Source organism: Mobula birostris, chromosome 6 (genome assembly GCF_030028105.1).
Source record: "Mobula birostris isolate sMobBir1 chromosome 6, sMobBir1.hap1, whole genome shotgun sequence".
Taxonomy (NCBI): Eukaryota; Metazoa; Chordata; class Chondrichthyes; order Myliobatiformes; family Myliobatidae; genus Mobula; species Mobula birostris.
The window spans coordinates 61,306,527-61,329,027 of NC_092375.1; the positions used below are offsets into that span (position 1 = coordinate 61,306,527).

At 41.2% G+C, this 22,501-nt stretch overlaps 1 protein-coding gene across 1 annotated transcript; it reads right to left on the bottom strand.

The window, feature by feature from the left end:
- Window positions 1–7,954: 7,954 nt before the first annotated feature.
- Window positions 7,955–16,043, bottom strand: arxa (aristaless related homeobox a). The gene is made up of 5 exons (XM_072262293.1): window positions 15,857–16,043; window positions 13,929–14,487; window positions 12,961–13,006; window positions 11,326–11,654; window positions 7,955–8,192 (listed from the first exon to the last, which is right to left on the bottom strand). The coding sequence occupies exons 1-5, from the start codon at window positions 16,041–16,043 to the stop codon at window positions 7,955–7,957; spliced, it is 1,359 nt and encodes a 452-aa protein (XP_072118394.1).
- Between the last annotated feature and the right edge of the window lie 6,458 nt (window positions 16,044–22,501).

The following is a 22,501-nucleotide window of genomic DNA, read 5'->3' on the forward strand; positions in this document are numbered from 1 at the left end:
ATGATAGAATGTAGTGTTAATCTGCATCCAAATCAGATGAATGCAGTGAAAGCAAACATAGGGCAGAAGGATGGAGACAAAAATGTCATTTCTAAATAAAAATCAAACTTCCTATCAGCTTGTCTGACTCTGGTGCATGTAGCAGTGGATGGAACTTATAAACATTTCCTCTGATTGCCCTATCCCTGACCCATCTATACTTCTCTGGTTAGTAAATGATCCAAACCTTGCAAGGTAGAATTCAGTGGAAGTTAACTTCAAGGCTAATTTTGTGAATTGTAACAGTTATCTGAAGTGTGAGCAATCTACATGGTAATAGATCCAAATTCACTTTACGAAATGACATATTTAGCTTACCTGATGCTGCATTTCAAGCAGAACTAATAGGAGGTTTGCTGAAAAATACACGACGTTTGGATGCATTTTAAAAGTGAAACCTATTGGCATCAGTTGAAGAACCTACCCTGGCAGGTGGTTAAGGATTCTAGGTCTGCTGCAGAATGCCCGAGAACCAGCCACAGCTTTTGTGTTGAGTTTTGCATGACCAAGATTATCATTGCAAATTTCCATTTTACATAATGCTTTAGAACTCAGATAAAATGAGGCAACAAAATTGTATCTGAAAGACACAAGGTCACAATGTTAACTCTTCACATGAACGGCAAATCTGAGGAAGGCATATGAGGAACGTGTAATGTTCATGGCGAGTTTCCATGTAAGCTTTGCTGAATTGTTTCCAGTAAACCTGAGCAAACTCCTGAATAACTTATAGGAGGCTGAAGCCTGATTTCTTGAGAATCATGAAGTACTTGGGTATTTCCTGTTCTTCCTGGACTCCCATTGCTCTTAAATAATATGTTTTCCATGTAAAATTGTGGGTTCCTTAAATAAGCTGAGCAGTTCACAATATCATTGTTGAACCTTTCCTCCCATATAATCAACAAAGAAGAGGAGGTCTCTCAAAAACTGAACGAAAAAGAAAATGTCACCTTTTAGACAGAAATGTTGACCAATATGCACTGTAACTGCTCCAGGTGGGAACTCACACTCTGAGACTTCTAAATAGAGAATAGTGGAACTTTTGCTGGAAGTATCTAAAGAACTGAAGCTAGTATGACAACAGAGGGTTAAGGATTCTTCTTTTCTTTAGATGTTAAACCCAAAAACTTCAGAAAAAAAATACTTCAGAAATACTCCAGTACTGATCAGCACTGTCAAACTTGGCATTAAAAGGGTTAATGGGTATGGATTCATTTTACTGACTGGTGCCAAGATCTTCCAAATGGTAAAAATTTCTCTCATCTCATGCAAAAATTAAATATATCACTTTTCATAATATTGCCCCTTGTTCAGAGGGTCTGGAGATCTGACAGATTTATCTGCTCAAACTTCATGGTTAGTGCATTTTTTGTGATTCTTTTGCTGTGTTGATAATGTCTTACACACAGTTCTTGATGTGAATTTGAAGCAGGTCTGATGTACCTACTTAACACATGTCAATCCACAACACTTCAGCCACATGCTGTGCTGATCAGCAATTGCTTAGCTTTTGGAGCACTTTGAATAGTGTTAAACTATGGGATGATTATGGAATAGCTTTCATATTACAATTTATTTTTTACTATCTTGAAAGGAAAATCAAAGTTTAAACTGTAAAAACTTGTTAGCATATTTCAAAAGTTAGTAGAAAATACATTTAAAACAACCTTGATATGCGGGGGCAAAATCTTCATATTAACAAGTAAAAGTGGGTAATGTCTATTGAGGAAAGACTTAGAGAGGTAAAGGAAAACTGTGTGGTGATATCCCTTTATGAAAATGTTTATGTTGAACCATAATAAAATCCTTAATTATTTGCTTTCCATACATCGCGCCCCCCCCCCCCCGGTCTCCACACATAGAGAAAGTCTTTGTTTTTGCCTATCCTTTGACTAATAATGTATTTAGAAGGATTAGTTATGAAGTAACAATGGACTTGGACCACACAGAAATGAGAAAAATAGGCAATTAAAAGAATGGGGCCATTATATTGTCCTTCAGATCATTGTAACACCATATACAGTGCGGCAACAGGATAGGCTACATTTTCAGCCTATACATTTTTTTAGATGCTTAACTACTTTTATGATCTGCTGTCTGGAATGAAAGAGTTTCTAAATTGACATACTAGAAGGGTGGTTGGTTACCAATCTGCATGTTGGTAAACTTAAGGGAGAATATCTTTACTTGAGACAACCTCCTCAATCAAGTTAAAAGAGACAGGTTGTACTTTCAGACATTGAGTGTTTTTTTTCATACGACATGTATGCACGTAACTCTGGTACTAATGAATAAGGAATCTCAACATTGAAATAATATGTTTCCAGAACTATGTTCGTACATAGCCCACCCTGTTGTTAAAACATGGTTTAAAGCACCAAGGTAATTAATATTCAATAACTGTCCTTGGTTAATATGTGAAATCAGAGACATAAATCAAACTCATTGGGATTTTTAAAATATTAAGAATTGGCAGAAAGCACCTAAAGTAACAGAAGCCCACCCAAGTGAACAGTCTAATGAGAGCATACAGGCAACTCTTCATCATGAAGCCTCGCCAACTGATGTCATCACATTAGAAATGCTTCTTCGTATTTAGGGCATTCATTCATTGTACTCTACAGTGCAGAGAAAAGAAGACCAGTACAGCAGGTCAGTAACAAAAATGCCTTAAGATTATTGCTGTGATACAGAACTGAGCCACGGAAATTTGAATACAGTTATCACATGATGCAAGATGAATATTGGAAAGAGGTACATGGTATTTATCAAACTCATGAAGAAGTAGATGCACATTTGTTCATTACCAGTTGTATATTCCCTCTCCTCCCCTCCCTCAATGGAAGAAATAAATGTTGCAAATCTGTGTGCAATACCTCTCTTTCACTGGGATGAGATCTTACTTCAACTTCATGAAGATGCTAAGTGTCATAGGCCATTACTGGATGCACTGAAACATTCAGGAACTGCAGCTTTAACTCTCAATACTGAGCAGGCGACCATGTAGGGTCCTAAAAAGCATGTCTGCTGCAAGCTCAGTCTTTGGCATTCCAACAGAAAAGACATCATTCTTGCAATTAATTTAGGCGCATTGCCTTCGGCTGGACTTGACGTTTACACATGATTTATGCCTTGCACCAAATAAGCATTGGAGGGCGAGGGAAGCTGTTCCCTCTCAATACCTGAAATAAGTGCTGCAAATGTTGTTAATGCAGCAGCAGAATCCGCAAAGTGATACAATGCGCTTTCATCCTCTCTTTTAAATTTGCCTCTTCTTCCTGCAATTCTTGCATTCTCCATTCTTCTTCAATTCACATAAGATATTAATAAATACTACACAATGTGTCAAACGGATGGTGGAGAACCTTCCCTAATGTATGTATGCGTGCTCAAAAGGTATATATTACTATTCGCAGAATATGTTGGACGTTTCTATATAGTGTCTAACTGGCCGGGTATTTCCAGGTTTGCAGCCGTAGGACATCGCTTTGGGTCACTTATCCCACTTCATCTGGGATAAATAGCTTTAAATCACAGCAGCCGTTTGAAAACACGTTTATTGGAATTTACCAGATTAGCTCATCCCTCTGATTCAAATTTCAAGTCTGAATTCCTTCAGCAATAAAGCATTATAAAGTTGCGGGAGGCTGTTTTCAAACCTGGTTGAATACCAGTGGTTTTGCATTAATTTACTACTAAGCTAATAAGTAGGTTTCGTTTTGTTATGCTAAGCTTTATTGCTTTCTTTTATCGGAATAGTGTTTTCACCAAAGCGCAGACAAGGCGTTCTTTGATGAGGGAATTAGTGTTCTATTATTCCTCTATTATTCATAGCACACTAGAATATGTAAGTACCTGAGGGTGTAAAAGGAGAACAGAGTCTATTGCAAAGTGTTCGGCTTGTTTCTTTGTACAGCTGAGTATGAGATGATAAACCGCTTAATACACTGCACTAATTGGATGAGAGCAAAGAGATGGGAATTAGTGGATCCAAAGAAGATCGTGCTACCAGTTTCCAATGCTGCTTTCTTCGGGCTTTCTTTCACTTCAACAGCTCCAAAGGCGGCAGAACCTTAACCACCACCACCGCCGCCCCCATCCCAGCCTTTAGCTTACCCCAACCCCCTCGTACACCCTCCTAAAGGATTCTGGACCTTGTATAGAATTAGAGGCTTTAAACAGATTTGGCTAAAAAGAACACGGGTTCTATTTGGTTGCCGTCTGATAAACGATTACTGCAGAATTAGCCTGACCCTTAAAGTGTATTTTGATGCATTATGCCTAAAGAAAATAATAGAAAGAAGCGGCAAAACAAAATAACAGCTAAAAGCACTTCCACTGCACGTATATTATTCACGGGTTCATCAGTACACACAGTATACTATGCCTCCATATGTTACATTTTAATATTTTGTTTTAAGGAATCTGTGCATAAGGACTATCTTGTATCTTAGTCATGTATTCCGATCCACATTCATTACAACAGATTGTAGGCGTATACGTGTATATACAAAGAGACTTTCTACCTCTGGACCTGCACAAAAACGTGAACACATTTATATACACTACTTATCACTCTCCTTGAAATACCTCCAAATGTAGAAGCTGTTTTTTGGGAACAGATGGTGGAAAGCTTGTGAGTGAATAGTATTGGGCGGGGGGTTGAAGTTGTGTGATCGCGCTGAAAACTGGCTCCCGTGCAATGCCGTGTTTAAGATTTACTGGAGGCTGAAGACAGCACAAAAACACCAGGGAGGTTTGCTTAAGGTTGGGGGGTCATAGTCATCATGTTTTGTAGCAAGAATTCCCAGATATTAGGGCCAAATTGGGTTGCTATTCATTAATAATGTTCACAATAAGATTAAATCATTCTGGAAAATCTCATAAAACCCTCTAAATACGCTTCACTGACTCTTTCAAACGAAATCATTCAACACTTGGGGAGGTTTGGATGAGGAGAAATTGGTTTCTTTGCTAATGCTTTTCTTTCAAAGACACTCAGAGTTTATCATGCGTGACATGTCAAATGTTTAATATAGACTTGATGGGAGTCATCGGCTGTTAACGTGTGATATTTATGGTGAATATTTAGCAAAGAATGGTTGCTTTACCAGCTGCGAAACATGAAAGAATTGTCTCAGATCTCCATGTTTTCACCATCACTGTGAGGAGGATTTTTTGTAAACCGAAGCGAGTGAGAGGGAGATACTTTCATTCCACCGTACGAACTTTAATCCGGCAGGTAATTTCACGCAATTTGATTTACTACCATAGAGAGGATCAAATGGAGGGAAAAGACGACTTTTTAAAAAACGTTCGTTAATGTAATAATGGCACGGGTCCTGGCGCGATGTCAGCCACCTTGTGTGAATGCGTGTCACCCGAAGTAGACATTATCTCGTGTTAACCGTTACCTGATGAAGAAAATGATATGGGTGCAATTTAACTAGACTGAGGCAATTCAGGATCCAGAATTTAGGCAGCATTTAGAATTGGAGAACAGCAAACGATTTTCAATCTAATAAGACGAACTGTGCAAGTGAACATGTTTTCCTTGTTCTGTATTTTTAAAGTATCTCCCTCCATTCCCACCTCACCTCCCTCCCCCACGCACACCACATTCTCATTTTGTGGTGCAATGTTTATAATCAGAATAAATTCGTTCAAAATACCGCCCAGCATACAGCACGTATATCCCTTTTATTAAAGGAAAACCACGAAATGGTTGAAATGAAGCGGAAATTAATTCATTATACTGGAACGGAGCGGAGACTTTCGTTGGCTCAGTATTGACTTGAAGGAAGTAGAACAATGAATGAGTTATCACGAAATACGGAACCTCCTTGCCTCCAGTTCTACCAACGGCGTATCATATGTTTCATTTTTGGACAAAAATGCCGAATTCCGTTTAGTTTATTTTGAATGGTTATACTCTTGCATTTCGCTCGCTTGATCAGATTAACGCACAGCATGTGGCATGTTATCCTGAATATGAAATCGGCGCGCTGATTATATTTATATCATTTGATTCCGCATAGCCTGCTCTGCAGGACACGCAAACGTAACCCATCTGAGATAGCTCATTGTCAACCAAGCTCACATTAAATGCGGCTTGGGGCGGGGGGGGGGCGGGGTGGTAGGTTGGTGACTAATTGGGTAACGCAGGAGATGGCAATGGCGCTTTACAGCAAAAAGTTATTAACTAAAAACGTGTAGTGAGTATCGTGAGTAAAGTTTATTGAGTCAGACTGCGAGTGTTAACAGCAGTTTATGAGATAGAGGGTGAAGAGGTGATAAGTGGTGGCCCATGTTGGAATTTCAAAGAGTTTCAGAGCGAATTATCTAAGGAGTCCTCAGATGATATATTCTAACGAAGTCCATCCGGTTAATGGAAAATCAAGTTAAGGCTGTGCCAGTACGTAAAACATGTTTCGCTCAGCTTTAAAAGAATGTGCTATAAATTTTATATAATTTGGTCCCAGTTCGGGGATTACTTCTCATAATCTATAAATTTGCATTCTGTTACGCGGCTGAACTCGAAACTGGGTCAAAAGGTCATTGTGGTGCTGTTGAATCTCTCCTGATTCATTATACTTTTAACATCTAAATTAACAAGAAGACGTTTTAATTGTGTTCGTGTTTTGCTTAATGGTATTTAAAATTGGCTTCTTAAATTGGCCGGCACTTGCACACATACAAGTCTGATCTGGGAATGAATCGAAGGAGGCTGAATCACGGCAGTTGCTTATTAGCGAGAATCGGTGTACGACTGCACCGGCAGGCACGCCGTGCCCAACGGATCCGTCAAAAATATAATGTCCTTGCATCAGTTCTGCGCCATAAACAAAACCGAGTCGTGATAAAGCGCTCATTCCAGTTCTGGTATTTTGTAGGTGACACGGAACTGGTTAATAGAGAGTGTATTTGTGGAAGATACCTTTGGAAAAAATACGCAATCGTTTAGAATAAGCGTTTTCTTCAATTAGCTTGTTAGGCATAACATTTTATTTCAGAGTGCCTCCACTCTTCTAGCCCATAGCAAGAAATTACAACAGTACACGTAATATAGCCACTTGTTTTTATAAGGTTTTCGAAACCTCTATAGTTAATAAGTTAAATAAAATGTTTGTCCATAAATAATTATTCTACGAACCTAATGCATCCAACAACACTGTAATAAGATCTGCTCGGTAATTCTAGAGAATAAACTTTCACAACACACTGAGTGCATTTTTTCGTTTTTTTAAAAAAAATGTACAATTATTTTCCTTGGAAATTCTGAAGAGCGACCATTATGTACAGAAATCAATCACAGTTTAGTGACATAAGCAGTCCACTCGGATTGGCAGTAGTTTTGTGTCCCTTTGGTTTAGAAGCAAACCGCTGGTTGGCTACACTGACGTATATAGTTTTTAAAAAATCCAGGCGTAACCAACGCGTTTCTGCACGTGTGATAGAACGGGTCCGCCGCAGAAAGTCAAACTCGTCTCAGTGAGAAACAGCGTTCTTTTATAACGGCCCCAACAAGATTGGAATCAGGAAATCTAGCAACTGTCAATTCTACATGCGCGTGTTCGGAATACATTTCTCCCTTTTTGCAAATTTAACCTGATTAGATCCGCTCCTACAGTATTAAAGCAAGTTTGAGTGATCGGATCAGGCATACTGCTAATAAGACTCCACAACTTCCTTCTCCCTCTTTCAGAGATATACGAATGATAGGAACATCACAAATCTATATTATGAGGAGAATGTCAGTGTTTTGATTTTAAATGTGGCCAGTTGATAAGATGAAAGAGATATTGACTCTACGAACATGCACAGTCTGGTAACTCAATCCACGCGAACGAGTGGTCCAGTTTCTGAATTTGGTCTTGTTCAACAAACAGCCTGTGTGGAGCTCCTTGCTGCGAGTTCAGCACACTTCTTTGCCAGTAGAAGGTGCAGGGAGGATGTTGAGTTGTGTGAGTTGGGCGGCATGCTCCTTAGCTTTGAGTCTGAGCGCTGCGATACTGGACGCTCGTCTGTCTGCGGCCGCTACCGCGGGGTCTGAGAGGGCGCCGGCTTGTACTCCCCCTTCAACACCCGCGGCCGACTGTCTCAGCAGAGCAGGGGCAGAGGCTCCTGTCAGCGGGCCTACTGTCGAGAAGAGCCTGCAACAGACAAGGAGTTTCGGCATTATAAAATGGGAAATCTTTTAAAATCAAATATCATTAGCTAATTTAGTAATTGGTGGGTTGCAATTCTAATATGGCGGGGGGGGGGGGTTACCCTAGATAATGAGGCGTGTAGCACAGGACCCACATTTAAGCAGACTTGCACACTACAGGTCTGACTATATAAATGTATTACAATATGTAAGGGAAAGTGTCACCTACACATGTGAAAAAAAACTTGCTTGGGGGTTAATTCTATCTCCAGAATTTACTATAAGTTTTGTAAGTTGTCCTCATTCATCAATCACAAGTGAACAACAGGACACATACAGTCAAATTAATTTCAAAGTTATTTGCGTTATCGCTATTTTAAAATAAAACATATTTACTGTAAGATAATAACTTTGAAGGGACGCATAACGTAGAGCACATCTCACTGCCGCTCCGGTAATATAGCACTGTGGTCGATTAATACCATCCGGTACTTCGCACCTTTCAGCGAGTGTTCTGAAATGCTCTACCCCTTGTATTACTGTTCTGTCACAACTTTAGACCACACGCTATAGTTTAATTCAGCACCTCAACAAGTATCGAACTATGACCTGAAGCGTTTGCATCAACCGGGGAATAATGCATTGCAAAATTAGACGGTATTCTGCCTACATAGACATACTGATGTTGATTTCTCTAATTTAGGGGTGTGGAATCATCCACTTTATGCTCGACCATTGCAAAAGCATACCAACCGATTAATCCTCCCTGCTGGATAGCCGGTATACGCGGAACAAGTTGCATATTGCGCATGCACGACTAAAATTGTCACCTTAACGGAAATGCTAATTATCTCATATCTCATATATGAATTATTTACTGAAACTGGCTAAGCTACTTTAGTTAAAGCCTTAAGTTTAAAAAAACAAAACATGGGATAACTTCTATAATTTGGTGAATAATTTTTCACCGTCCCTTATCTTTGCGTACTTTGCACTTGTGACAATGCTTTAATCGGCATGTTTAAACAATTGAAATTCCATCATTGAGGCGGCTGATGAAGTTGGATGTCAAGGAGAGAATGTGTGCACTCGTCTCGCATGCTGTGACCGGATTCCTGCTCCCCCCCCCCCGCCCCCAACCATCATCTCTAAACCGGTGGAGCCATAGAATCACCTTGCCTCTATGCATGGTTGTTTTCTAAATTCAGCTTAGGTTGTTTCCAGTCATCCTATCCAGTGAGAGATACAGTACTGTACTCTACTCTGTAAACCATTGCCAAGCTCAGCCAAGCCCACTGCATCCATGCTACTGCTGATAATGGACACGATTGAATGATGAATTTGGGGCACCTACAGAAACTGGACTGCCACAATGGAACGGGATTGGCCTCAGTGGGTTAAGTGTGCCTGTACAGCTATATCCAAACATGGCGATCCGCCCGGAATGACTTTTCGTCGTGGAGTGTGAGCTCACTAAATCTTGGCTTTCGCCCTTGAATGCTTTGGATTTAGATTAACGAGGATTGGGAAGAAGAGGAGAAGAAACACACATCCTCCGATTTAGACGAATGGAATCTCGTCACTTGGTTTGGAAGTGCTTTAATACGATGATGGGTTCCACATTTGGCAGGTCCTTGACTGATCAAAATGAAGATCTTAAATAGTGCAGTAGAGCTGTCACGCAGCTGTACACGAGAGTAAAATGTGGTGGCGAAATCGTATCCGAGAGATGTTCGTAGGAACTGACAAAGTAAGCGTTACATGTGTACCTTAAATGAAAAAAAACCCACCCTAACGCTTTGTTATAAAATCACTTCACTATCCAGCTAAAATGTATCCCATACAAGTTGCAGAAGATTAGCGTGTTTTCAAATGGTACAGACAACACAACGTCGTTCCACACAGAAGTTCAAGCATATATAGCACACATTTCGGACAGCCGCGATTATGATAAGCCTTGACACGTTGAACAGGCATAGTTGGGATGGGTGAGTTTATTTCACTCGCCCTCCTTTCTGTCGTGGCCAGTACCGTCCAACATCTCTGCCACACCTCGCCAGCTCATCGATAAAGCCATTCTTCATCTTAAGTTTCTACAAGCGGACAACGAATAAATATTTCAATTTTTTTTCTTCATTTGCTGAACGTAACTTAAGTGAATAACTCACTCAAACTTCTGCCAAGGCAGAGGAATAATCCCATGAGATAATTAGTTATGCTGTATAAAAACACTTACGGAATCAACTCTATGAGAATACTCTAACTTCCTCGATGAAAGAAATGTTTCCTCAAAGCAGCATTTATGATGCCGAACATTTTGTTCAACTTCTACCCTTACTGCAACCTAACGCATGAATTGGAGAATCACACTGGTTTAGAATATAAGTCTGTTCCTATTTTTAATTCATTAAACACAAAATGAAACGAGTTCAGCGCCCACCCCCTCCCAACCCCCCCCCCCCCGTGAAAACAGAGTTCTGCCACTCCCTACTACAGGATTTTACAATTCCTGTGCTCCTCGCTGAAGCTCTGAGCTTTCAGATGTTTCACTGAATACAATTAGTCATTGCGCGGTCTGGAAATGTTTAATCTGGATTTAGAAAACCGGTTTTACACGAATAAGGGTGATACATGGATCACTCAAAGTTTTTTTGTGTGATTTCTAACACAATGTTAACACCTGCGTTAATGAAGTCGCCCCTGGGCGATTATTTTGAGTTTTCTGGTCTCGTTCTGAACTCTGCTGTCAATTATATTTGTACGGACGATTTTGAAAAGCGTTCGCCTATTGCCAAAGGTGTCCCATTCCGTGCGAGTCATTAATCGCAGCTCGCTAACATCTACCCCTACAGGTAAGGAACTGCTGCTATTTTATATTTTTTAAAAAAGTGTTCACCTGGACTCATTCCGTGGGCCTGGCTTTTCCCGTTTGCTGCGATTCTGGATTGTTGTTTTACAATTTAGTTTCCCCTCTCCCTCTCCGGACCCCCAATCCCCCCCCACCCCACCCCCTTCCCCCGGCGCTGAGGAATTGAATCCTGCCCTCAGACACTACGCCTGAGTTGAAGTTGCTGGTTGCTGCTGCCTGCTAACGGGCAAATAAGGAGGGTATCTACTCTTCCGCTCTAAGCTCTTACCTGCCGAAATGTGGGGTGATGAAAGGATGCCTGAACATGGCCGCTCCCAGGAAGGTGCCGAGGCCGAGCGGAGCTCCGCTCGGCGAGAGAGCCGCCGAGCCCGGTGGAGGCGGGAGCCCAGGGAAGGCAGCGGCTGCGGCTGCTGCTGCGGCGGCGGCTGACCAGGCGGACTCGAGGCTTGGGTGGTGTCCGAAGGGACCGCCATCCAGGTAAGGTCCCAGCGGATGGCCCGCTCCTAACGGGCTTGGGAACGGCAAGCCTCCGGGATGGTTCTGGGCTCCAGCTTTTTCTCGCTTTCGCCATTTGGCTCTGCGGTTCTGAAACCACACCTGAAAAAAAAACAGAAAGAACTCTTCTGTGTAAAGAAACTTCGTAAATATTGCAGGGAAACAAAAGAAATACTTTGATATTCCACAATACTAGAATTAAATCATAGCAATAAAACGGATATATAAAATCGTCATTGCAATAGCTGTATTTATATCGCGGCGTTAAAACATCAGGTCTCAGTGTTAAGGAATTACTGGAAACATAGCACCATACAGGTCATGTGAGTTGGCTACAAATCTCACGCGCACACAGAAATACACACCGTCTGAACCAGGCATCAAACCAACCCACTTGTAAATTGTTTCCGCTTTTTAAAAACATCCAAATTCAACATACAACATGAATAAACACACCGAAAATGCAATTAAACTGTGAATTAAAATGATGTAATTACATACTCTATCCCTGTTTCAATAATTCACGATATTAATATTAGCGTTGACGCATATTAATTGTAAACGATCGCATCTGCAAAAAATTGCGTAATCGCTGCTAAATTGTCCTTAATTAATTTTGATAAATAAACTTTAACATATGGGAAAGATGAAAACTATATGTAGTAATGAATCTATACGAGAAGATTTCGCAAGTTTTATTGAGTGTAAACCGGCTTTTGAAAATAAAGTGGGGAGGGGGCGGGGAGGGAAGATTATTTAACTTTCCCACGACTGCCTGAGCGGAAAATAATCATTCCTGGCTGCCTGTCACGTTGGGTATTTGACAATAGAACAATGTGTCAACAAAACGAGGGAGAATCTCATCATTAGCCCCTCTAATGCAAGAAGCTGTTGTGTAGTAAATGAGCCATATGGAATTTATTAGGTCTTATCAGCGCTCGATTGTAACTGTAAAGTGATTTACTCGGCCTTCACCTCCTAACATATGTTTTATGTTTCTCGTGTTCGCAATAAGGCATCAATCCTAATGTTTATCGTCGCTTTGGTTATGAGACTTCGAGAGAAAATGCACCACGGGTCCTATCAACTTTAAAGGCACTTCACTGGTGCACCGGCACTCTTGATCACTGAAAGCCAAGGAAATCATATCGTCTGTTTTAATGCTCTCGGTTGCCGTGGCGCGAGGGCATTCGCATTATTCATATTTGTGCTGGAGTAGCATCTGTGGAAAGTCTGACAGTACCACACTGTGTCCGCCACCGTCCGCAATTACGCATAAATAGGTACACTACATCAAATGAAATTAAGGACCAACAATTTTACATGACAACAGTTAAATAAATAAATAAATGGAACTCTGCTAGAGGAATTGGTCTAATTATACACAGACATTCTGGTTGCAACTTACTTGCACCCGAGCTTCCGTTAAGTCGAGCCGCATCGCCAGTTCCTCCCTGGACAAAAACAGAAAGAAGTGAAAACGCACTTTAGGCATTCTAGTGTTTCGCGCTACCTTTTCAGACAATGTACACTAAACTTGCGAAATTACAGCAGGCATAACCTAATGCCATTGACAGGGGCTCTTCAATCTTTCCAGTCTACTTGGGCCATTAAAAAAAAGCGGTCGCAAAAAAAAGTAGGCAAACATTGAGAAAATTAAGCGGCTCATACCTGATATCAAAATGTAGGATTCAATTCAGAATCAGTATTGTGCCACCATTCAATTCAGGAAAATGTCCAATCCCATGTAAAAACAAATTTGAATTCTGCACCTTCCACTGCCATATCAAATTACTGAAAGTAGTGAAGATTTAATTAACACATGGTTGATCCCAATTTTTAGCCTTTCCCTTCACGACCATGCCCAATAACAACTCGTTATACCTTCATGTCGTAAAATTAAACCTGTACAGTAGCCTGAAGCGGCCGATCACCGTCCGGTTTACTTTCGGGCACGGGCATAATGAAATAGAGTGTCATCAGGATTTGTCAGATTTCTCAAGTCCACATTGACTTGCAAAAAATAAACTCAATAATTTTACCCTTGATATTTTCTCCAAGCTATCACGATGAAGGCACGATGCCTTGGCATCTATAGGATGAAGTGAACCCTTACACAGGCACGTGGATTGCGAGCACCGGTGTTAAACTGGGCGCTCACTATTTGGATAAAGGGGGCACTGCCGGTTGTAGCACCGGAGAAGCTATCGCCCTCTCATTGATTGCTTGCTGCATGCCCCAGTTATTGGTGCATCTGATTTTTACGGATCTAATTGTTCATCAATGAGTTTGAATCCAGTGGGAAACAATTACAGCCCCGGGACTATGCCAGCTACCTTCAGCCTGGATTCGTAGTTGTGTAATGTGTACAGATACCTGGTAAAGACATCTGGGTAGTGTGTTTTCTGAAAAGCCCGCTCTAGTTCTTCCAGCTGATAGCTGGTGAATGTAGTCCTATACCGCCGCTGTTTTCTTTTTAACATGCCTTCCTCAGAGTCACTGCCGGCTGATAAACACAAGCTGTCCTCGCTATCCTTCACATCCACGTCCGTCTGAACCTCCTCCACCAGCTTCGGGGACAAATCATTTTCAACCGCGTCCTCTTTCGCGTCCCCCTCCACCGATTTGTCGGCCTGCTCCGCCAGTTCTAAACCTGGGGATCCTGGCAGTTTGGATACACTCTCACCCTGCGCTTTGGCCAAGCTGAAGTTTTCCTTGTAGGATTTACTGCGGCTTATGCTGACTTGCGGAGCCTGGCTGATCTTCAGATCGGCGCCGCGGAAAGCTTCAGAGGACGGCTCTCTTTCTAATTTCTCGTTCCCAATGTCATTAAATCCTCGGGAGTCCAGGATCTTCCCTCCGTGGCCGTACAATCTTCGGAATTTAGGAGGGAGATGGAGCTCCGTGTCAAACGACATATTTTCCTTGGGTGATCCTAGATATAAACAAGAAGAAGAATTCATAAATTTGTTAAATCACGGCCACTTCCTCTGACCGAGTTACTATTAATTAGTCACACTTTACTTTCCCGGAAGTTCCACAATTTTTTCGATATTATCTAGCCGCCGCTTTAACCTAGTTGAACTGTGTTGGAATACACCGCCGGCGCTCGACTTGTCTGGCTGGCGAAGTCATAAATAAGAGTGAAATTTTGGCAGAGACTTTCGCCAGCTTTTGGCAAGCGCCCCGTTGTAATGAAGATTGAGAATCTGGAGATAGCAACTAGTTAACGTGTAAAATGAATGCAAATTGCCCTCACTCCCACAGTGTGCTTTAATTAATAAGGGAAGCAAGATCCTCAGACCAGGCCAGGCCGTAAGAATCGGGACCTCTTCATGTCCGCAGCACAGGAGTTTAAAAAAAATCCGTCTCTTTCCTCATAACAAGATACGTCTTTGAAAGGTCCCCCTTTAAATAAATACGCAGTTTATTTTCTTGGGGAGAGCCAGTTTTGGTTTTCAAATAAGTTTGGCACACGAAGGCCATGCAAACTCTGCAGAGAGCCGCATCACTCTGCGACGGGAATCAGAGCGGTTCTATTTGCGGGTACCGCTACTGCCTGCAGGTTGTGCACCATGTATTCTCATTCTCAGCTAATGTGGCGTTTTATTTTATATGTGTCGATTTCATTGTGCTTATAGGATGGGAATTCGAAATACCCGTGGTCTCCCCGTGGACGTCCAAGAGAAACACTAATCGACTAACCTATCACCTTGCAAGACACAGAATGTAAACGATGTTTTTTTCCCTGAGCCATTGAATAATATTACTTATATTTAAAATCAAGCAATTACAATAAAAGAAGAAAATCAGTCTGAAATGTTACATGCAAATTCCAACTCATCGATGTTTAGATGTCAGTGACAATTAAGAGGTGTGAAAGTTAGAAAGAAGCTTCGTTAATCTTCGTTAACGCGAACGGCGAAATTCGATATTGGTCTGTTTATCGACAGAATACTTTGTAAGAAACTAATCGCATACACGCCATTATTTTCAAATGCATCGATAACTTTCAACAGATGTCCGCGGTTTATATAATAAAATGCTGTGCCTGATAAAGTAATTTTATATCCAACGTTTGTTAATTCGTGAACTGAACGGGCGCTTGGACTGCTGCAGAACTACCGTATTATTTTACTGTACATGCCCAACAAAAGAAGTGCAGATACAGCGAAGTTAGAGGGTCAACACTTCCACCTCTTGGGCAGAAATATGCCTTTTTGAAGCTGAAAAGTGCAGTCTGGATAGGCAGTCCTGTGATCGATTGAAGTAACCCACCCCTCCCCCTGCTGAAGTCACCTTACCTTCACTCGCTGGGTCCGGGTCATTTCTGGCTGTGAGAAGCGGCAATGCCTGAGCTCCAATACACCTAATCTTACACGGGCTTCTCCTGCCCAGAATACTGTCAATGCAGTAAGAAGAAAGCAAAGTTGGGGATTTACTTTTGCACTCGGGTCTCTCGCAGATCTCCTCCTTGTACTGGGTTGTCATGGTTCGAGCCTGGTTTCTGGGCTGCCGCAGGCTGCGATTCTCCCACATGTACAGCGATCGCTCTTGATCTGATCGAGGTACTAATGTCATTTGTATTGGGCTGTAATTGCTTTCCTCTCGATTCTCCAATGCACGTGCTGAATCCCCTGTGATTGGCTCACGGAGGTCTGGGGAGACTTTTTTTTCACTTTCCTCCAACTCGAAGTTTGGGCGAGGAGGAAAACCGGATCTGGAATTTTCTGGAATGAACCTCGTTGAAAAGGCCGATTTTCTTTGGTTGAGTTGCTCAGAGCGGCTGGTGAAATTCTTACAAGCACAGAGGCGAACAGATATTTACAGACTGCAGCAGCGTACTGATTTCACCGGCCAGCCTTGCCTGAGCAATGAATTCTGTTTTTTTTAAATTGCTTGCTCCCTAGTAACTTGAAAGGTTTATCTTTGATTTCGACTGTTCCAAAACGCACTCTGGATTCTGTAGGCATCACTAAATTACAGATGGGGAGCAGTGAGAGATGGTTCTCGGCCTGAAACGTCGACTGCACCTCTTCCTACAGATGCTGCCTGGCCTGCTGCGTTCACCAGCAACTTTGATGTGTGTTGCCTGGATTCTGTAGGTCTGGCTACGTTTCATATGCACTGTATTAAGTTTTCCGTGTTTACAGTTTATAAATTACAACACAAACACATGTGCTAATTTTCGAAAGTTGTCCAAAATTCGATTAATTAATTCCGTAAAGTAATATATTCAGAATCCGACTTTAAATCCAACTCTGTTAATGAACGTTAACTCTGGGAAACGTTATTTGATGTTTTGCTTAACTATTCTGTTCATCTCTCCCCTTACCTTTGTTGTCAGAAAGCGAATTCCATAAAACTCCTTGGAAATTTATGGAATTTATTTTTGGGAAACAATTTCAACCCACTATGTCTGTAAATATGTCTGTAAACCCGGCATGTCAATGACTCCATAACGGGACTTCGTAACTACCCCATGTTCACCCATCAAATTAAGGGATAGATTAACTTGTAATGTGATATATTAAACGTTCGTGTTCGTAGCTAAATGTGTTTTCCAATAATACCGATAGCCATGATTTATTTAGATAGGGACCTCGTCAATGAACACGAATGTCTACAAACAGGAATGTGATTCAGATTTATAGTTCTATGTTGAGGTTATTCCAATGATTTCGTAAACCGATTATATAACACCCTTCTAAGAAATGATTTGCTGAAACGAACCAGACAAATTGTTGAAAATAACAGTACTATTAGGTGAAAAAATTAATTCAGTTATTCTGCACTTATTCCCAGAAAATATCCAGTGCATATGGCGTATTGCAGATGTTTCTCAACGGTGTATTTAATGCTCTAATAACACTTCACGACTAAAAAAGGCGCATTGCGTGACTTCCTGGGGGGAAGCCTGAAACGTTTTTTTGTTTTTCTATCGCTGATCTAAATGTAATTACTTAGCGGAAACAAGTAGATCATCCCCATATCAATATTATAGCCTCTAATGACACGCGTTCACTACATCGACTACAGATGTGGTTGTCAATTTCGGAGAACGAAGGGCAGCCAGTTTTCCAAAATTAAATAAAACAATATTTTCGCTTGCAGATAAAATATCCAGATAAAGAACTAGAATTTATGCCAAGAGTTTGGCTAGTTGGTGTTTGAGATCGGCGTACCATACACGGGAGAGAGGGATGGGAAAAGAAGCATTACTCATTCAGAGCTTGTCTGTGAATATGTATCTGTCTGTCTGTCTCTCTCTCCCTCTCTCTCTCCCTCTCTCTCTCTCTCTCTCTCTCTCTCTTTCTATCCCCCCCCCCCACACACACACTTGTAAAACGACAGCGGGCGGAAGAAAGCCTGTCAAATTTAGTAAATATTTAACCCTAGTGTAGAACGTGTTCTCTTGAACATATACACAATTGCAACGGCGAGCCAGCTAAAGCTCGAAATGAAAGTGGCATTAGCAAGGTAAGCTCTTGTAACCGTTGGTGATAGATCTTGCACTGTATATAAAAGACACTGAGACTCATAATTGCCATGAATCCAGAAAATATAGCTACCCTATTCTGCTTTGTGTAATGTTATTCTGCTCCAAAGTCTGATGATTAGAAATGCGTTCCACGACAGGGATATAGAATTGCTGTTCTGTTCCATCTATAAATGATAGGTAGGTTTATGCATTCCGTGCAGGTTCTAAGCAAGAACAGCTCTCACCATAAGTGCAAGATGGCTTTGGTGTGGAAAGAAAATTGTTCCTTATGTTTGACGTGGGAGGATAATCTGGAAACTGGAATCAAACAGGAACCACTTTCACCATCTCTGATAACGCCAAGTATCACCAGAGCGCCTGGTTTCGGCAGCTCGGCAATGCCTCCTCTTCCAAACAGAATTAATCAGGTTCGCATTCGTTTATTTACAAGGCTAAAGGGGTTTGAATATGCATATTTGCCCGGGAACGAAGTGGGAATATGGTGGAGGATTTGTGCGCCTCGATGAGCTCTGATTGCTCCTTTCTCTACGAATGAAATTGACGCAATGACATCTCCGCGATTAAAAGTGCCAGCTATATTAATGCAAAGTGCATTATTAACACTCATAATTAACTCCTCGCTTCTAATCGAATGTGTCCGTCTTACTCAACACAAACACAGACTAATGACGCTGGAACCAACGGATGCCGAATGCTTGATTTTATGCCATTCTGAAAATATTTTGTTCAGAAAGAACTAAATTCCTTCAAGTGTAAGCGCCAGAAACATATGTTGGGCTGATAACGTTGTGATGGAACATTTGGCTCGCTTTTCTTTGCCAATAAGACTCGGCGGCGTTACAGATATATCACAAATTAGCCACATTTGATCCACAGTAAGAAGCAATAGCCCCCTCCCCCCGCTAAAAACTTAAATCTGATTTTATTAATCTCCAATTGCCACATCACCAAAAATAAAGTCATACCTACGCAGGTCTCCAATACTTACTTTCTCGCTCGGTCTATAGTTGAACCGAAGAACTGTCCAATGCAAGCCGCAGAGCAATTATTTTTTAAAAAAAGGTACGACTGGGGTGTAGCTCGTCACTACGAAGCAAATGACACTATAAAATAAGGGAAGATTGACTTGTTTCTTTACAACGGAGCCAGTGGAGATTGATATTGAACTTTATTCGAATTTGCTAGGAATTAAGCATGCCAAAGGAAGATCATTTCCTACAGGGTGATTAGGCACGCGGCGGCAGCGAACACGCCAATTTATACAGAAATAATTATTAGGAATATACGGGCGGGTGAATTTCCCACCCAGTTTGGGAGTTTACGTGCCGATGTCCTTAACAACCGTTTACAAGAACACGCTACGGAACTTTACTTAGCCCCGTTTCACTTTAACGACATTCGGTAACATTTTTGACGTTGAACCAACTGATGTTTTTATAAGAAGTTTTATTTAGCGAAATAAAACCATTCTACACAGCGACTTGCGGCCTATTTTATAGATCGTACAAACATAGAGGTCGCAATAAATTCGTATCATATATAAATTTATTTGTAAATGGGTTTGTTTTAAAATTTATTACTTGTTCAATCAAACTAAAAGTTGGGTTATTGAAGGCGCTTTGCATGGTTTGATGTAATATTTACGAGCGCCCTCTGTGACAGGTGCCAGGATGGGTATACCGTTGATTTAACTCATTTGTCATCGGCCTTCCCATTTTGAAATATTTCCCCCAACTTCCGGGTAACCCTGTTCAACAACCTCTTTTAAAACGTACAACCGTGCATTTGGTAAACATCTTGAAAGCTCAGGTAGATTGACGTCGAGCGAGAGGTGCACCCAATATTTTTTGCACTTTGCTATTTAACACTGGAGGTTCTAGTGCTGTGATTTTTTTGACTTTAATTATGTTTAGACTTAGTTGAATTCTTATGGGCGCCTTTTGAAGTTGACTCTTGTTCTTGTGATACAAGTGCAAGCGTTAAAAAGACAATACGAGTCTATTCGCATGATTTTAAACCGCCAACCCAACCCTTTAAATCGCACGAGTGGTAACCCAGATCCCAACGCCACGGCTACACGAAATTCCACACTCCATTTCAAGCACTGTCGAACCGAACCACATCACCTCCATTGGGAATACGACAACCCCGCAATTAAACTCTAACCAGTCAAAGATAATTTGCATTAGAGTGGTTACATTACTGTTTATTACACTGGATTATTTAACTCCCACAGAGACAACTAAAACTACCTTTAAATATTGAACAGAGTATTGGGAGGGGCTCACCGGGAAAACACCACTGAAGCGGATTCAGATAAGGACAGAGGATGCTCATCTATAAAAAGGAAAGAAGAGTTAAAGTTGCAAAACTAACTAATCGCAGATTAATTTACCAAATAAATCTACACATTCAAAACAAGGGGGTTGTTATTTAGCATCGGATCATCTACGCTAACAATCACTGTTCTTTTCCACCTGTCCATGTCAGATTGCTATGTTATTCACGAGGTAAAGAAGTACATTTTTAATTTATAATAAAAAAAACACCAGAAATTTGTTGACAGTTCTGAAGCACGTTTTTAATTTAGTTAGCTGCTGGAAATACCAAGAACCGGTTGTAGTCAGCGGGATCGCCTGCATGTGGTTCTGGAAGAGGAACAATGTTTTTCATCGCTTGCGAAGATGCTGCAGGAAAAGTAAAGCAAAGGCTTTGAGGAAGTCGAAATCAGAAGATTACCAGTGAGATGGCCCCATCTGGTGGCCGGATCATCGGTGAAAAATTGTGTGATTCTGAGGGTTTTTTGCTGTTTATTTTAGAATCAGAACAGAATCAGACCCATCTACTCTTGTTCTTAGTTAATTAACAGAATGATCCAACTAGGAAAGACCCAGAACCTCTTTTGTAGGTTTCCATGGCACCTTGTTGCAGGTTCTGTGCAACTTTTTTGGAAAGTTTACAAAGATATTGCTGGGTCTGGATGTCCTAAGTTGTAAGGGAAGATTGGATAGGTTAGAACTTTATTCCTTAGAACATAGAAGATTGAGAGGAGATTTGACAGAGGTATATACGGCATTATGAGGGGTAAATACAAACAGACTTTTTCCACCGAGGTTGGGTGGGTCATGGGTGACGACTGAAAAGTAAAAAGTTCAAGGAGAAACGTTTTCACTCAGAGGGTTGTGAGAGTGTAGAACGAGCTGCCAGCGCAAGTGCTGCATGCGAGCTTGGTTTCAAAGTTTATGTGAAGGTTGGATAGCTACATGGATGGTAGTGGTATGGAGGGCTATGGTCCCAGTTCAGGTCAATGGGAGTAGGCAGTTTAAATGGTTTCAGCATGACTAGATGAATCACAGGGCCTATTTATTTGCTGTACTTCTCTATGACTCTAATTGTTTATTTTGTATTGAACAAGGGAGAGAAAGAGAGTAAGAGAGAGGGAGAGGGAGCATCAGTGGAGAGAGAAACAGAATTAATGACCATGATTAGATAAAATGGAATGGACAATGGAGGAGGAGAAAATAGAGTAATCGAGAGTGTCAAAGGCTGCATACTGGTCAAGAGGCATAAGGAGAAATAACTTAGCATGGCCACAGTCAGACAAGGATGCCTTTTGTGGCTTTGAAAAATGTTTAGGCAGCTTGCTGAAGAAAGAGATTGTTGAGCTGGGATGAAGAAAGAGTTTGTTGAGCTGGGATGTTAGCTTGTAAGTATGGGAAGATTAAGGGTGTGCTCGTATGGTGGGAGTGATGATAGTGGATTCACTGTTGGGGCTGTTGAGGGCTTGAAGAGATGGCATCATTAAGTACATTAAACAGATCGTAGACAAGAAGAGAGTTTGGGTGAAGTTTGGTGGGAGAGAATGGAAGGAATCGAAGTAGGCGAGTCTCACGGACAAGAATGAGGTCAGGGAGGGTATGGAGGTAGATAGGAGTGAATGATGCAGAAGGTAGGGATGAAATTAGACCAACTTTTGCCTAAGTAGTTCCGAGGAAGAGGCGTGATGCCTGAATCTCAGTGATAAAATTTCCATGATTTTCTCAAACCAATTGTTTACATCAGATTAAATGGAGCATACAAAAAGCACTTAATGAGACAGCTTTATGTAGAAATGGGCAGCCAGGACTTATCTCAGCACCTAAAGCAAATTTTTGCTGTAGAAGCCCCACCAATGTTCCCATGAACAGAATTTGCTGTATAAGACCTATCTACCATTAGGCAGCGGAGCAACCTGGAGTTACCAGGAGTAACGGATCTTCACTTAAATTCACAATAATAAGGTCATGAATAGAGGCACGTATGTGAGAGACATCTACATTTACCTTTAAGTTAAGCAAACATTAGAAAACCAGAAAAGAAGAACAATATGAAGCAAAGGACAGCATTAGAAGCTAAGAACACAAATCAATAGAAAGTAGCACAGCTGGTTGACAAGGTGATTGAGAAG